General features: G+C 38.7%; 2 protein-coding genes across 2 annotated transcripts in view; both read left to right on the forward strand.

Annotated features, from left to right (window-relative positions):
* Positions 1–1,626: 1,626 nt before the first annotated feature.
* Positions 1,627–2,605, forward strand: LOC103254098 (cytochrome b-c1 complex subunit Rieske, mitochondrial; the record flags this gene model as incomplete). The annotated part of the gene is given in 2 exon segments (XM_008052256.2): positions 1,627–2,346; positions 2,349–2,605. Coding segments are annotated over 2 exon segments (977 nt in total), but the record flags the coding sequence as incomplete, so codon positions are not given.
* Positions 2,606–3,263: 658 nt separating this feature from the next.
* The window catches only part of LOC103254099 (STE20/SPS1-related proline-alanine-rich protein kinase), a gene marked incomplete at its 3' end in the record, with an annotated part of 130,166 nt that continues 115,132 nt past the window's right edge, over positions 3,264–18,297 (forward strand). The window contains exons 1-3 of the mRNA XM_021709641.1: positions 3,264–3,274; positions 3,360–3,513; positions 17,822–17,930. Coding sequence (XP_021565316.1) covers positions 3,264–3,274; positions 3,360–3,513; positions 17,822–17,930 — 274 coding nt within the window. The remainder of the gene's footprint in view (positions 3,275–3,359; positions 3,514–17,821; positions 17,931–18,297) is intronic.

An 18,297-nucleotide genomic window follows, 5' to 3' on the forward strand; every position in this document is an offset into this window, starting at 1 on the left:
GGAGAGAGATTTATTGCAGGCAGAGCTGAGGATGACTTCCTATCAGCAACTAATGATGTTTGTTGATTTCTCTGCTGGGTGCCAGACCCAGTGTTAACCAGCTAGTTAGCACTTTCTCTTGGGCTCCCTTTGGTGATGGTCTTTTGTTCTGGAGACGGTAAAATACACTTAGCTATAGCTATCGGCAGGGCTCTTTGTAGTGTTTGGCTCTGGTATCTGGAGCATTCTGGATTGAACCCAACATGTAGGGCCAATGAGGCCAATGTGGTGGGTCCTGTAGTAGCAGCTGATGGGGTAGCAACTGACAGAGGAATAGTGGTATTAGTGAAGACCCTTTTAAATAACCTGCTGGTTGAACTTTCTTTCCAAACAGAGTGCTAGTGAGTGAGGCTCATGCATTCCTTCCTCTAGGTTGTTTCTCTTTTGTTGAACCCTATAGGACTTCAGTCCTTCAGAAAAATATTTTCCAAGCAAGGCCAAAGCAAATGAGAAGGGGAAGGATGCTTTGGCTCTTGTGAAGGAGAACAAAAACACAGAACTTGGAGTCAGGCAGATTTGACTCATATCCTGGTGCAGGTACTTAGTACCTGTGTGACTTTAGCAAGTTTTCTGAGTTCCAGTTTTCTCCCATATAAAATAAAATTAATAACAAAAAATATATACAGGCTTGTAAGAAGACTTATATCAGTGAAATGCCCACTTGTAGTGAGGGGTCAGTATGAGTGGATTTTCTTCCCCAGTCTGAAAGCTGGAGACCTGAGTTTGGAGCACTAGAGTGATCCACTGGGGTCATCAGGTCAGCGGGCCAGAACTGATGATGATGTCACAGGGCAGAAGAAAGGGCAAAACTCCAGCCCCATAGTCACCCATTTGGGTATTTCCTTGGAAGTGGGAAAGTCTTGATTTGCACCAGAAGAATGATACCTTTCTATCACATATATTAGGAAAACTCATACTGATCTCTCATTCCTGTTGCCTAAAATAATCTCCTGCTCTCCCTTTTATGATGATATAACTCATTTGAGAAGTATTACCTGAAGAAAAATTTTAGGGAGAAAGATTTTCACCTCTGACCCCTTTTACACAGGCTGTTTCTCTCATTGGCTGTCTTACAGTAGGAGTGGATTTATGTGATAAGAATGACATTTTGGGTATTATTTGCAGAATTGAGATGCCTGAACCTGGGGGCCTTTTTGCCCCCATGGAATATAAAGCCGATTAGGAGCTCTTTGTGCTCTGCCACAAATCATTACATGTCTACACTTTGCTCTTATAAAATATGGATAACGACATGACTCTGTCTCTTAGGAGTTTGAGTGCATTAGCTAATGATCATGAAACCTTAGGAATAGAAAAATTTATTTGAATGCCAAGAGCTTTTGTAATTACACATTTGCATCACTTTGCTTGGCATCCTTGAAAGTCATTTACCATGAGTATACTAGGATTGATTCCTATTTTTCTAGTTGTAGAGCAAGCTCTGAAGAAATAAGCTCAAAGAGTGCTCAGAACAGATAAATTGTCACGGCGTCTCATGGAGGGCCTGAAGTAATTCAGGCTGGAGTGGTTTAGTTTGGGCTAAGATGGAAAAAAGAACCTGAGATATCTGAAAGTCACTGAAATTAGAAAATACCAGGACCTGGTCAGTCGCTGCCTGCTTGGGCCCGTTCATTGCCCATAACATTGGCCACATTCCATGGGGCGGCAGGCACACTGCAGCCCTGGGGAAGGTTGTGGTGCCTGCCACCTCATAGCCACCTTTGCTGGATGTGAAACAATACTTCCTGTGCCAGGAGTCACTGAGTGGTCAGGCCATGGGCCGTCCTTTGGTCACCTTCGTGGGCCTCAGTGTCCCTGCTTTTGTTTGTTATTCCCATATAGATGTCAAAGTGCCTGACTTCTCTGATTACTGTCACACTGAAGTTTTAGATAGTGCAAAATCTTCAAAAGAGAGCAGCAAGGCTAGAAAATGTTTCTCCTATTTGGTAACTGCAATAACTACTGTGGGTGTGGCATATGTTACCAAGGATGTTGTCTCCCAGTTTGTTTCTAGCATGGGTGCTTCTGCTGATGTGTTGGCCATGTCAAAAATTGAAATCAAGTTATCTGATATTCCATAAGTCAAGAACATGGCTTTCAAATGGAGAGGCAAACTTCTGTTTGTGTGCCATAGAACCAAGAAAGAAACTGACCAGGAAGCTGCAGTTGCAGTGTTTCAGTTGAGGGACCCACAGAATGATTTTGAACAAGTAAAGGAACCTGAATGGGTTATCTTGATAGGTGTCTGTACTCATCTTGGTTGTATATACTCATTGCAAATGCTGGAGTTTGGTGATTATTACTGCCCTTACATGGATCACACCATGATGCATCTGGCAGCATCAGGAAGGGGTCTATACCTCTTAACCTTGAAGTTCCCTTATGTGAGTTCACCAGTGATGACTTAGTGATTGTTGGTTGGAGACTTGGACTCAGGTCAGGCTTCTTTCAGTCTCTGTCACCTGAGAAGAATTATGTGAGAGCAAGTCTTCTATACTTCCAGTTGGTTGATGTGAAATATTTAAGAATTGATTGTAATGTAGTTGCAGATTTTAATGTGAAGTAAATTGAACTTAATGTTGAATATTTTTTTTTGTTATTGTTATACTTTATTCTCTTAATCAAATATAAAGACAGAGCTTGTATCTCATCAGCATAAGTACATGTTCAAAAAGGAAAATACAAAATGCATTTTTTTGGGAGATGGAAATATAGCTCTATTTAACTGTTATTTTATATTTAGTATTTTATTATTAAGCCTAGTTCAATATAAATGCATATTTTTTTAATCAATATTTTTTATTATGATATTGTGGGGTACAGTTAAGGGTTAGGTATACAAATATGCTTCGTTCAGGTACCCTTGTTGATAAGTGTCTCCCTATCCCCAGACAGATATTTACTACTGTTAATCCCAGATTGAATACTTTCAAACATTTACTTAATGAAGTCATTGTTAGACATCATTTAGCTCAGTCATACACTTGAAAGGTACAACATCTTTTGGCTAATTATAATTACAAATTACAAACTGAAAAAAAAAAGAAAGAGAGAAAATAACAGGACCTGAGTGAGATGTAAGTGGCTTCCGTGCAGGGTTGTATATAGATGTTCATGTCCCTTGTCCCCTGCATTCTCAGACATACGTTGTCTTGAAAAATTCAGTTTTTCCTTTTTTTCCTCCTCCAGATAATTATTTTAGAACTTAAGAAACACATTAAAGTATGTCAAAAGGGTAATGTTTTGAATAGCTTTGAGTAGAAGACTTTAAGAAGATGGATTTTTATTTAGAAAAGGGGTCACAGATAGTAGCCCGACAGTGTGCCATTTGAGAGCTTATGTTGTTGTTATTTCGTTGCAGGCAGTGGAGCTACTGCTGTGGTTCAGGCCGCCCTATGCAAACCCAGGCAAGAACGTGTAGCAATAAAGCGGATCAACTTGGAAAAATGCCAGACCAGTATGGATGAACTATTAGTAAGTAAAAGTGCAGGGGATACCTGCTGGTTGCTTTCTTAACCTACGGTAATATGGAGCTGGGTAGGAGAAGAGCAAGGTGTTACCTCCTATTTGGACACTTATATTTCTTGGAGAGCATCCCTCACTACGTCCTGCTCTCTGGATTAATGAGACCTGTACCTTACTGTTGTGTTGTATAATGCACACCATCCTTGCTTTGACAAACAGTATTTTGCTCAGTCTGTGTAATCCCCAGAGGGGAACGGTCTCAGCATTGGCACTCCATTTCACACATCAAGGGCACACAGTCTGTAGGATAACCCAGTATCATGGGATTACTGAAGGTAGTTTGGGATGGCGAGCTTCTGGCCCTTGGTACAGACTGTGTGACGCGAGTAGAAATTGCTCCCTGAATTATTTGTTGGCCATTTTGGCGTTCATAAATTATAAAATCACATAAATTTGAGTTGTTTTTTAAAAAATGCATTGTGGCTGGACATGGTGGCTTATGCCTATAATTCTAGCATTTTGGGAGACCGTGGCAAGAGGATTGCTTGAGCCAAGGAATTTGAGACAAGCCTGGGCAACATATTTTTTGTCTCTACAAAAAATAAAGCAATTGGCTGAGTAGTGGCATGTGCCTCTAGTCCCAGCTACTCTGCTGGCTGAGGTAGAAGGATCCTCTGAGCTCAGGAGGTTGTGGCTGCAGTGAGCCTTGATTGTGTCACTGTACTCTAGACTGGGTGACAGAGTGAGACCCCAAGTCAAAAATTAAAAAAAAAAAGCAATATGGCTTGCATTTGGCTATGAGAGGAGTTTGTTTTTCTTACGTGGCATCTCATACGTCTTGTTTGAAAGGAAGTACATTACATAAATAACTGGAGCTTGTCAGTGTGGATAGGACTGTAGTAGCATTGGTTGGTTGAAGGAACATTTGCTTTTGGCTTAGCTGACTCATTATTAAATGAACAGCTTGGCAAATGGTTATTAGTTGCCTGGCAAACTGTGAAGGGTTTGAGAGTTTAATCTCATAAATATAGTTGTTGTTCTACCTGCCAATTTTCTTTTTTCCTTTTGTCCATGTATTTGAGGAGTTAACTGATTGGTTATCCCCCCACTAATCCCAGTACAAATATTAGTCCAATAGCTCCATACAAGCTACAAAGTATAATGACAGTTGGCTCCAAATGAAGAAGCCTTTTGTTACTTTCTACATTGGGAATGGAATGTCATTAACAAGAGCTTTTTGTCTCTACTCAGAATATAGCTTTTATTTCAGGCTTAATTACAGTACACTATAGTATAAATTAAGTACAAGGATAAAGCTGTACTTTTCCAGATCTGTTTGGCCTTATATTGTAAATTAGGCTGCACAATGCATAGATTTCATTGGGATCGAAGCAATAGATTGCCAACTAAAAGGGCTTTCACAATTTAATGTTAATTTTTAAAATTTGCCTTCATTTTAGATTTTCACTCTCCTCAAACTTTCAGCTATGCTGTGTGTACTCTTACTGAATTTACAACTGCATACTCCTTGTCTGTTGCTTGCTATCATGGTGACCAATAAAATTGTGCCTTTGTCATCCAACCACTTTTCAAGGTTACTTTCCCTGAGTTGAAAAAAGTGTTGAACAAACCGGAGGAGTTGGGTCCTGTTTCTGCCACTTTCTTGTATTTTTTTAAATTGCAGTTGAGTTACTTAACAGTCTGTACTAACATTTAAATTTAAATTTAAAAAGATTGAATTGGAAGATTTCTAAGATCCCTTTAGGAGTCCTGAAATTCTGTGGCTTTGCATAAGTATATATTAACTTAAAAATTTTTTTTTTAGACTATGCATGTAAACGAATGCACTGTTTGGAAATATACCTCAAGAATTTGCCTGTGATACTGGTGTTTGATTTTGATGTTCTCTTGGAGATCTCACAGCCATCTTTTTCTACCAGCAGAATATCGATCCAGAGTATGTGTATGGCTTGGGTACACTTGGGCCTGACAGTTCTGGAACTAGCCTTCTGGGCTATGCTGTGTTCTCTGGTGTCTACCAAGTTCTCAGTTGCCCACAGCCTTCATGTCTCCCTTCGCTAGCTTTTCACCAGTAGTTGGCATCTAGTGACCGTAGCTGTGTAAGTGCCTGGGTGGAGGTCAGCAGGGAGGCTGTCATTCCCTTGCCTCTCCTTTGTTTCCCTGGGGCCAGTGAGCATAGCAGGGTCATTTGGAGGTACTTGCAGCTCAGGCAGAGCTGTCTGTCTGAGGACTGGTGCTTTTGTGGCTTTGTGCTTAGCTCCATTAGTCTGAGGTCTTAGGATTTATGAGTTTGCTTATTAGCAGTTAATTTATTTCTCTCATTCTTTTTTTTCCTCCTTAATGCCCATGTTGTAATAGAGTATAGCATATATGTATTATTCATATTTCATTTAAAAGGATGTATTGATTTATTGCTTTGATCTTTCCTTAACCTTTCATCTTTCACCTTTCACATTTTGGTGTCTTGATATATTTAGAGAGAGGAGGAATGGCTGTGGTTCTTTAGGATGTACTACCCCCAGACCCTTTCAAACAAAGAGAAATAGAACTTACAGTATATGCTTCTAATGTTGCCAGGCTTTTGTGGCCCAGTTATTGGCACGTGAGATTATGTGGAACAAAGTTGCTGTCATCCTTTCAATGTTGAATACTGCTGTTGCTTGCACTTTTATTATTTCTGTGGGTTCACATTTTGGCAATGTTTGGACATCCGGTATCCTAATAATCCTTTAATTCCATGAGTGTGTATTGTATACAGGTCAGTGCACTACATCATCTCACAGACTGTGCCATGTGTTAACTGGAAACCATTGTTCTTAGAAGAAACAATAGCCACTGGGATCTTTATCTAGTAAGAGTGTTGTGTCATAGAAGTTACAATTATCAACTATTTGCTGGCCATTGGGACATCTGTACCCCTGATGAAACTGTACCACTTCCTGATCCCTACTCTCAGCTCTGTCACCACCCCCTCAACTGCCCCTGCTCCATCCTCACTCTGCTTGTCCTATAGTAAGGTAGGATTTACACACAGAGTTCAGAAGTGATGGCACACAACAGTTTTGGACAACTGGGTCAGGACTCTGCTTTTTTTATGTGGTAGAGACCTCTCAGTAATTCCAGTTTTGCTGAAGAAGGAGTCAAGTGGTCATGATTTCTGAAGCAAAGTGCTAATTATGGTGTCAGCTTTTCTGAGAATGAAGGGAGGAAAAGACATGTTAGATGAGCTCATTGGTGCTAAATAACTGATGATTTAAATGTATAATATTGAAATGAGTACTATAATGCTCTGCAAAGATAAGTTAGTTACTGATCTAATAGACATTTATTTATTTGGTAAAGGCCACTACATAATGATAAAAGGTTCAATCCATCAACAAGAAATATCCACCCTAAACATATATGCAACCAACATAGGAGCACCAACTTTCATAAAGCAGCTTCTAGGTAAACTTAAAAAAGATGTTGACTCTAACACTATCATAGCTGGGTACTTTAATTCCCCACCCACAACCCTAGACAGATCATCGGGACAAAAAGTCAGCAATGAGATCTGGAACTTCGATGTGACTCCTGGCCAAATGGACTTAATTGATACCTACAGAACACTCCACCCATCCACCACAGAATATACATTCTACTCATGACCACATGGAATGTACTCTAAGATCGACCACATACTTGATCATAAATCAAGCATAAACAAATTTCAAAAGATCAAAATTTTGCCATGCATCTTCTTGGACCACAGTGGAGTAAAAATGAACATCAACACCAACAAACTTCCCCCAAAACCCACAAAGACATGAACACTAAACAGCACGATGCTAAACCACTCCTGAGTCAATGATGAAATCAAAACAGATTATTTATTTGGTAAATACTTACTGGATTTATGTATTGTGCTTAGGCTCATAAAAAGGATGCGTTTTGGGTGTGTATTTGGGAGTACAAGTCTTTATGCTCACTAAAATTTCACTTCAGTTTAACAGCAATTAGATTCGAACACTCTAGAATAAATGTATGATATGAACAGCATTTAATTAATTAATCTAATGTTAGCTAGGCATAGTGACTCATGCCTGTAGTCCCATCTGTTCTGGAGGCTGAGGCAGGAGGATTGCTTGAGTCCAGGAGTTCAAATTTGCAGTGAGCTGTGATAGCATCACTGCACTCCAGCCTAGGTGGCAGAACAAAACTCTGTTTCTATAAAACAAAAACAACAAAAGAAAACAAAACACTAATGCTTTTCTATGCATTGTTTTTAATTTTCATGCACATTTTGGAGTTTGGCCTTTAACTGTATCCTAATTTCTCTTGGTATAATGATCTTTGTGGTTAATTTTCCAGGAACCAAGGAGATGTTCTGGTTTGTTCTATAGTCCTTAACATCCCAAAATAGATGCTTTGATAATTTCTGAGATTTGTTCATTTCAAATGTGTTGTTAACCACATACCTGTCGAGCCCACAGTGGTCTAAGTGATAATTATAATTAGTTTAATACCCTCTGGGAGATATTTATAATTTTAGAGCAGAATTTGTTAACCCCATAATTTTTAAAACCTAATAGATGCTAGGCACTGAGTTAGCTGATGGGAAAACAAAGAAGGTTCCTATTCCTTGAGGAGCCCATGGACTAGTAAATGAGTCTCTTCACTGTTGTTTTGAGTTGGTGAGCTGGAGATATCTTTCTGCATCTTTTCTCTCTTTTTGACTGGAAATGGTTTAGCATATTGGTAGACAGATTACTATTCTTTGATATATATTCCATTGAGGGAATTCTTGCTTTCCAACAGAAACTTAAGACTTGCTTAATAGGTCTGACCCACTGTCTTACAGACTAGTATAGTCTATGCGAAGATGGCCTTGAGGTTTCTTGCAAGAGCTTGGTTATCTGGTTTGTGGTCAACCTCAAAGGTTAGAGATGCTATCCTGGGGCACTCTTGGCTTCCCTTAAATCCATTACATGAGTGAAGAATTAATCTGCCTTTTTTGAAATCATCTGTCTTCTCAGTCTCTATCACCAGGTGATAAATTGAATTCCATAAATATGACATAGTTCTTCCTTTTATTTACCCTAAACCCACTTTTCCTGATGTTCAGGGTGCTTGTCTTTATTTTATCTAGGAATTGATAAACATTTTGTTCATCACCTTACTTGACTTTTTGATTTTTAGACTTTAGCTATATCCCTCTCATTTTTTTTCTCTAGACTCAAGTACTCATATTTTTAGTCTGCCTTTGGTACTTAGTCACAGAAAACTCAGCCTCATTTTCTTATCTTTGCACATACATCAATGGCATCAAAACTTACAGTTTAATTCTCAAGAGCAGAAAAGTTATACTCATAGGAGAAATTGTGGCCTGTGGGTCAGATAAAGTATGTATTTTTTAAATGAAAAGAAATGAAATAAATAAAAAATAGTTAAGTGATTGACTTATGAAATTATGTAATACTTATTTAAATATTTTAGTTTGTAATTGATGACAAATATGAACAAAGTCGTTTCAAAAAAGCAGTGACTATACAAAGGTGATGGATACTGAACATTGGGATAGAGAGAAACAACTCCCTGGGCCAGGGAACCTGCTTTCCTTGCTTGACTCCCCTGCAGAATTGTTCACTGATGACTTTGGACAAGCCAGTTTTACCTCTGGTCCTTAGCCATTTGTTCATTAAGGAATTATGGCACACATTTATTCTTAGCACCAAAGTTGTGTGATTTTGTGTATTTATAAATGAATTCTTTTAACAAAATTCCTTTTTAAAAATCATTTGAGCTGGGCTTGGTGGCTCAGCCTGTAATCCTGCGCCTTTGGGAGACTGAGGTGAGTGGAATGCCTGAGCCTGCGGGTTCGAGACCCGCCTGGGCAACTTGGCAAGACCTCATCTCTACAATAAATCAAAAACTAGCCGGGCATGGTAGTGCGCGCCTGTAGTTCCAGCTACTCGGAAGGCTGAGGCGGAAGGATTGCTGGAGCCCAGCGGGTCGAGGCTGCGGTGGCCGGGAGTGGCCACTGCACTCCAGTCTGGGCAATAGAATGAGACTCCAACTCAAAAAAAAAAAAATCATTTGAAGGCTGGGCTTGGTGGCTCAGCCTGTAATCCCAGCACTTTGGGAGGCCAAGGTGAGTGGATTGACTGATCCCATGGGTTCGAAACCGGCCTGGGCAACTTGGTGAAATCTCATCTCTACAATAAATCAAAAATTAGCCGGGCGTGGTAGCGCTTGCTGTAGTTCCGGCTACTTGGAAGGCTGAGGTGGAAGGATCACTGGAGCCCAGCAGGTCAAGGCTGCGGTGGCCAGGAGAGTGCCACTGCACTCCAGTCTGGGTGACAGAGTGAGACTCCAACTCAAAAAAAAAAAAAAAATCATTTGAACAGAAATACAAATTACTAGCAAATCATGCATTATAATTTAGGATAGGGTCAAGTCAGTCTAGTATGGGGGTGTGACAATAAAAATCCACTGGAAATTCATATATTTGGGTACACAGTGTACCATCTTTTCTCCTATGTGCATAATGAAAGAGTTTCTCAGTCATGAAATTTGTCCAGCCTTGGATTGGACAAATTCCAGCATCTGCCCTCTTCTTCCTGTATCATCTGTATAAAGGTATTTTGCTCTGTCTCACTGACAGTACTTGTAGATAAATCAAGAACTTTTACCTCAGAACAGAGCCACTGCCCTCATTTTGCTTTCTGCTGTAGTGTTATTTTATTGCTTATTTCTCCTTTCTCTTGATGTGCTCCTCCCTCCCTTCCTTCCCTTAGAGGGATGAATTAGCTATGATTTGTAGGTTATTGGAGAATAAAGCTCTAGATATTTACTTGGCTTAATGATCATTTGAACCCTAGATATTTACTTGGTTTAATAACATTTGAATTGTTATCCCTGTTATCCAACATAGGCTGCTCTTATCCTTTTAAAATTAAACTATAATATTTGGGGGCTCCAAATATTGGGGTTCCTCCATCAGAAGTTTTTATTTAATTTTTTCCCTCTTTTACTTTCAGTTGAGGTTTAAGAAAACAAATAAACAAAAAACCCCAAAACCTTGTTTGCACTGTTTTAGCAAATTTCTGGAATTATGTTGATACTTCTGCAAATCTTGTTTATTGTAGAAAGATTTTAGGGGTTAAAAGGCTTCCGACTTTTTAAATTGAATTCAAAACAGTATAATTTTTGTGTATGTGTTTTCTTATTGCATCTATGAAAGTCTTTCTTTGTTCTTTTTGAATTTAAGAATTTTCTAATTATTAAGTTAATTATTCATATTCCAGCTCATTCCTCGTCATATGTGGTCACAAACCGCATTTGACTGCTTGTTGTAGAATCTTTTATACCAAGGATAGAGCATTAAAATGCAAGTCTACTTTACTGAATGCAGTACTATTTTGAGAATTTTGGGTTTCAACCACTCAGTTTTGTGTTGTCATCTCTCTAGTCACTTAGCTTTTAATTATTTTCATATGATCTGGTGTTTATGTTTATCTAAGAATAGTACAATTGAGGGCAAGATTAGAAATAGAAAGATTTTGAATATTTTGAAGACATGAAAACATTTTTAGGAAATTAGAGAATAAATGCTATGCTGTATATGTCAAGCTAATTTGCTTTTACAGCTCTAAAGTAACATTAGCTTAGGAATATGTATGATTTGGTTGGAGAAAGCAATTTATATTTTGGAGCATCAAATTTAATAGAACATTTTATTCAGATACTAATTAAATACACTAATCAATTTTACTTTTAAGTATTTTTCTACATTTGTTAGAAAGGGCTTGCTAAGATGTCTAACATCTCATGCTATTTTTTTCAAAAAGTAAGTAAAAGTTAACATTGAAAGGACACTTACGTTTCAGGGCTTATGTGTTCTCTATAACAGAAACCCAGCACCCACTCATTTTCAGAGTAGGAGAAAGTGGGGAAAACATGGCCAGATTGAAAATAACTTTAGTTATGTCTCCCTTTTTTTTTTTTTTTTTTTAACCTCACTTTTGTCATCCTCATGGACTTCTGGGAAACGTTGCTTGGATTAAGACAAATTATTTAGTCCTTTCCTATGTTATCTTCTTTCTTATTTTAGTTTGGTTGTTTCCACAATTAATTAAGCTGTTGCTTAGAAAGGAGGACGTGGAATACTCAAGAGGAAGGTTGGAGAGTGTTAGGAGGCATTTCTGCCACCCCTGCAGGATGGTTGTGCTTTGGCAAGATCCCGGATGGCACACAGTCCCCAAGGCATGACAGGGACACCACAGAAAGAGACATGCTTCACCTTAAGTTCTCACTGTTTATGGTGAAGCCAAAGACAGCAGCAGTGCTAAAAGTTGACTTGGAAGTTTCCAGCAGTACAAACTGGTTGGCAAGATAAATTCTTCCTGTTTTTTTCTTTTTAAGAGATGGGTTTTGCTTTGTTGCCCAAGCTGGCCTCTAACTCCTGTATTCAAATGATCCTCCTGTCTAGGCCTCCTGAGTAGGTGGGACCACAGGTGTGTACTACCACAACTGTCCACTGCACCCATCCCTCTCTTTCTGTTTTAAATGACATCTTCAGCTTGACTTTCTCTAGTATTCCCTGTCACAGACAATTTAATGATCAAAAAGCAGTTTTGATACCTGAGTTTGATTCCTATTCCACAATGGTGACCTTAGAGCTTTTAGAGCCTGTAAGATACTGTTATTGTTTGTTCTGGAATTTTTTTAGCCAACTCTGAAAGAAAATGGCTTTTCCTTATTGAGTTTTTTTTTTTTAACAGTATTTAAATATAACTCTTATATTTTTTGCTTTCTCCCCTTGTTTCTTTTGAAGGAAATAACTATACCAGCGGCTTCTATCTTTCCAAGCAAAACTCTTTAGTTTTTTAAGAGAGTTTTTGCAGATTGCCCAATTTCATGACATCATAACCAAGCAAGTAGGCCCTAGGATGTTCATTCTGTCCTGTGAACAAGTAGACATTTGCCCATCATGATTTCCCTGCTGCTTTTGAGGGCTTCCAGACCTCCAGCTGCCACAACACTTTACACTTTTGCAACTGCTCTCTCTAGTTTTGAAAACTTTTCTACAGGTACTAATTAAGGTTATCACAGAATTTATGCTTTTTTTATGGGATCTATAAAACTCCTGTCAGAATGCCCAGAACATAACATAAATGTCAATAGTTCATCAAGTCTCAATGTCTCAGCTCCTTCTTTGCATGTGAACATCCCAGTATTGATAGCTACTCTTGTGTCCCAATTCCTGACTAAGCTTCAAAGGCATAGTGAGGCAGACCTGAACAGCAGCACTCACGTTTTCCTACAGAAATGTCACATGACACATTCCTTGGCCCTGCTGGCTTGAGGACTCTCCAGCCACATGGATAGGTCCTGAATTTTTAGCTTTGCTCCCTCTACATTGCCCTGATCTGTGTTTTCCTAATTCGCCTGTGTTTAATTTATACCACACCTTGCTATATTTCATGTATCCTGGTAAATTGCCTCAAACTCTTTTGGAATAAGGAGTCTAAACAGATACTTATGCAAAGGGTTCAGAACAAAGAAAAATAATACAAGTGTAAAGATATAGGCATTAAAAAAGGGTTAAAGCCTAGTTTATTTTGCTCCTGAGATCATGAGATTTACCAAGGCACTAAAAGAAAAGAGCTCTTGTTACTAAAAAGGAAGAGTTTAAATTGATTCTGAATTTAAAATATTAAGCTATACTTAACCAAATTAGCATATTTTCCCAACTAAACTAAACCCTAAATAAATTCTTTCTCTGATAATGATGGCAAAATATCCCACTCAGCTGCTTAGTTAAGAAATCAGATCTTCTCAAGCTCCAACATGACATGCAATTAAGTCTGAGGAGATATTTTTCTAACTTTATTTTAAAGCAATGGATTTCAGCCTTGGTTGCAAATTGAAATCACCTGTGTCCCAGCCCAAGGAGGTTACCATGTATCGGTTTAGGATACAGCCTGGGAATGAAAGTTTCCAGGAGCTCCCAGGTGAGTCTAAAGTGCATATAAGGCTGAGAACCCCTGCTTTCAAGCTAAGCACTGAGATGTATTTCTCTTTCAATGAAATGGTGAGAGAAATATCTATCTCCTAGGCACATTTCCACACTGCAACTTAATCTAAAAAGAAAATCTGTAGAGATGTACAAATACTATCAAGTGAATTAGGTATTTCTAACTGCAATAGATGACCCAATACATCTTTTAAATGTATATAATACCCTCCAAGCATCTAAAGAATTCCTTAAATGACATAGGGGTAGCCGTGTTAAATAAAAACACTTTTTAGAAAGTTGTTTTACAGGGTGCACTTCCATCAGCATCAAAACAAAAGGTAACCTAATCAATATTTATAAATAACTAAATACTATAAGTAGTAGGTTAAAAAAAAAAAAAGCATGAACTTCAGCGATTTCAAATGGTAGCCAAGAAGTAGAAGGAAAAGATTAACAAATTTCTTATAAGAGTAATGTATTTTTCTGGACTGTCATTTTCAACCATGACAAATGTCATTGTGAAGAGTTCTTTAATTATAAAAAGTGATAAACCATTTATGCAGCAAACTCTTGCCTCTTTTAGAAGAAAAGAAGTACCAGCAGAGAAAAACCTATTCAAGGAAGAGTGAATCAAATATCACTCGTGACGCGTTTCAGATGAAGCTACACGAACAGACCCAGCTCTCTAAGCCACAGAGATGATTAACTACTGTGCCATAGCTTGGTTTGGCACTTGATGACATGTCTGAGTCTCATTTTGCTAGACTTCTCAGGGAGCCACTGTGTTATATTCCTTGACTGTATCTGTGACAAATGTGTCGCTTGGATTTCAGAGTTCTATGATCTCTTCCAACTTTGATCTTATATTTTTCTATCTTGGTGATTTTTTTTTTTTTTTACCCTTTCCTGTCCTTGTGAAGTTTAGTCCACTGTCGTATGACAGTCTCTCTTGTTTCTAGCTTTGCATCTTACCCCTATCCTCAATTCAGACTCTGCCAGGCAGTGCTATTGGCCTGACCTCCTAGTGGGTGGCTTTGACCCTGTCACAGCCCTTGTTCCTTCCTGTCACAGTCCCTCAGGCTTGGCACCTCTCTGCCTTTCTTGAAAGCTCAGTCTACTGCTTTGCCACTCAAAGTCTGTTCCTGGACCCACAGCATCAGCATCACGTGAAAGTCTGCTGGAAATGCTGATTCCCAGGTTCTATCCCCAACCCTTTCTGATCGGACTCTGCATTTTTAGCAAGTTGCGCAGGTGATCCACACCAAGTGTGGGAAGTGCTGCTCCAGCTCACATTTCTGCCATGGATTGAGACCTAATTAAGGGAACAGGGTATTAGAAGTGATTTGTTCTGTAGGAAGAATTGACTAATGTGTTTTTGTTTGTTTTGTCTTGTTTTTTATCATTTCAATTTGTTCAACTTTAGGCCATACTTTAGTCATTTTTAGGGGTAGGGACAAATGAATTTGTTCGGGAATAAATGTCTTTTTCTAGCTTTATGAAGTTAGGCATTAGGAAAAGCTTGAGTAATTTAGCTGATAGAGTGTTACCAAGGAAGTGTTCAACTGGCAACCGTTATCACTGTTTTGAAAAGAAATAGAGGATGTAGGATGTATTTTTGCAGAAAGAATATTTATATTTTTCAAGTTTTTACTTTCTGTACCTCTCTGGAAGGCAAATAAACAAAAGGTTTATATGTAAATTCAAATAAGGGTATATAATCAAAATGTGTATATAATGAAAAGAAACTAGAAAATTTAGTGAATTTCTTAGGAGTTTATACTTGGTTGGAAGCACTTTAAATCGCATATATATTAAGGAATAAGATAGGCCTGTAGAGGACCTTATTTTTTCTGTCTCTGCCCCCTTGGTGGAAATGTTATTTATTAGGGAGTCAGTGATAACACAGGTCATATTTCAAGACTGAGTGGCATGTGTTTCTCAAGGCAAGTTTCAGCGTGTCCTTAAGTATTAGAGGCTCTACTGCATGTTAAAACTGCTTTGTAGGAAAATGGATGGTATAGGAGTGGGGGTCATGAGCCCCTTAGCCAGGTGGTGATGAGCAACAGCCAAGCTTCATAGAAGAAGAGTGTGAGCATAAGGGTGATCATACTAATGCAGATTTACTCTCAGGTCCCCTTCCCGTTTTTGATCTGTTCTTACACTACTCGTGTAATCATATTGGTATGTCAGTATCTGTGTTCCCTTTTAAATTCTCAGAACATTTTAATGTCTGTCCAGATGGTATCTCTAAATACCTGGAGTTTTGAAGGAGTACACACACACACACACACACACACACACACACACACACACACACACACACACACACACACTTTGCTCACTGCAGTGTCGGGAGGAAGGAATACACACACACACACACACACACACACACACACACTTTGCTCACTGCAGTGTCGGAGAACCTGATACTCGGGGAGGAAGTGATACCAACCATCTAAATGCAAAGGACTGAAAAAAACGTGTTTTTCCAGACTCTGGCCCAACCTTGTCTTAGATGCAAAAAAAAAAAAAAATTGCCGTTTGTTTGAGCTTTCGTTACTTATTGTGCATTTTGATGAATGATTTAAAAGTTTGGAGTTATAGAGCTAGAAAGACATTCATTTGCATTTAGAGCACACCTGTATTTAAGAAACATTGTTCTCATTTCTATGAACACAGGGCATCTGTTTAAACTGAACCCTCCGTAATGCTGCAGGCCTTCAAAGTGGGCCAGCCCCATATTGAGCAGGTGCTAGCAACTTGAAATAGGAGTGGCCAGGGCAGTGTCCTGTTTCTACTTCAGAAGTGTCTTGTGGTATCAGAACCCAACACCGGAAACAGATGGAAACTGGACCTCAGGTTTCAGATCTTTTTCAAAGGATAAGAGTTGCTGCATTGAAAAGTGTCAGATTTAGAAAGCATGTAATCAGTTAAATGGATGAGGGAAATGATAAAGGGAAAATGTGTATATAATGAAAATAAACTAGAAAAATTAATGAATTTCTTAGGAGTTTATACTTAGTTGTAAGCACTATAAATAACATATATATTAAGGAATATGTATGTGTTAATAAGTTACAGTATTTTGGCCAAGTTGCCTGACGTATTGCATCTTGCTATTAATTTGAAGAGTGGGTAGTACTGGACATTACCAAATTGAAGTGTTCTGCTCAGGTAATTTTGAGTTAATACGAAGTTATTATTGAATGTATTTATAGGATGCACAAATACACTCTGCTTTCATCCTAAATACATGATAGCATACGTGAAGTTTCTCTGATGGCTTAGGTTATTCTTGTGGTTTTTGAATAGCACCTTGAAAATGAATTACACTGGACTGGTACCTTTGAGGTTACATTAAATTGAAGCTTTATGGGAGTCATTTTGTCAATGACTTAAAATAGCAAACTAAAACCAATATGAACCTGAGTATTGCAGAAAAATGTGGTTTATTGAAGGTTTCCATTTGTTTTATTTCAAAGCTTTATTGTTTTATATCTTTATATAAAACTTTTCTTCTCTATAATAGCTGTGTTTCCAAAATTTGACTCAGAAAACATTATTTTCCTGCTTTGTTAATATGAATTAAACAATGACAAGTTATCTACTTTGTAGGACTTCTCAGAGCTTCTGATAGTACTTTGAGTACTCCCTTTGACTCTTTTGGAGTGAGTCATAGTATTTGATGTTTCCCAAGCTTATTTTACTTGGCCTGCCCCACTTTTTCCTCCCTACCACCTTTTTTTCTTGGTGGGATATCTACCATGGCAGATAGTTGGGGAAATGATACTTGAGAATTTTCATGTGTATTTTCTCATTTGCCGTCACAGCATTCTTGAGGTACAGAGACAGTTTTGCTGTCCCCTTTTGGATGAGGGAGGAGCTAAGTAAGACCCACCAGAGTTCAGCCTGGTACCAGGATGCAGGCCTCCTAGTAACTCACCCAGTGTTTTGTCTCTTGGTCAAGTCTTTGGTTCAGGTAGGAGGTACTTTGGTTCAGGTGGCAGAGCTCTCTGCTGGCAGAGTAGGGGTCATCTGGGTGAAGTAATGATCTAGTGTTCCTCTGTCCTGTTGCCAGCCCATGGGGCTCTATGGTCTCCTGTAGAGAACTTTATAAGTCTTGCAAATTTATGAGGGAGAGTTTGTCCTTATGTAACTTATTTGAAGTACTGGTTTAGGCAGGCCCTCAGGTATGCTTTCAAGTAGAAAAGTTACCCAGGTACTCACCTGTGCCACTTGTGTTTTACTTCTGCTTTTCACCTTTTGGTACGATGTCATGTTTTGTTCTTTTTCTAGAAAGAAATTCAAGCCATGAGTCAATGCAGCCATCCCAATGTAGTGACCTATTACACCTCTTTTGTGGTAAAAGATGAACTTTGGCTGGTCATGAAATTACTAAGTGGAGGTAAGTGGGTTTTGTTGTTTGTTTGCTTGTTTTTATCCACCCTTTTTGTTGAAGGCAGCATATTTAATAAGACTTTGGATTTGATCCCCTTACTCCTGTGTTTGAAAGTTTGTTTGGTTTATCATTATTGGGAGGATAAAGCCCAGATTTCTTAGCATTCATCTTCAAAACATTTCATAATTTGGCTTAACTTCCTAGAATATCTGTGTCCCCTTCTCCAGGATGACATCCCTGGCCGTCTAGGTGTAGGTGCGTCCCCCTTGTACCATAACACGCTCAAGTCTTTCGGCCTGCCCTGTGCTTGTTCTCAGCCCTGCACGTCTCTCCTTCCTTTTCCATGGTCTCCAACTCTAAAAGGTCATACCTT

This window comes from Carlito syrichta, unplaced genomic scaffold, assembly GCF_000164805.1.
Source record: "Carlito syrichta isolate Samal-C Ts95f unplaced genomic scaffold, Tarsius_syrichta-2.0.1 Scaffold269792, whole genome shotgun sequence".
Lineage (NCBI taxonomy): Eukaryota > Metazoa > Chordata > Mammalia > Primates > Tarsiidae > Carlito > Carlito syrichta.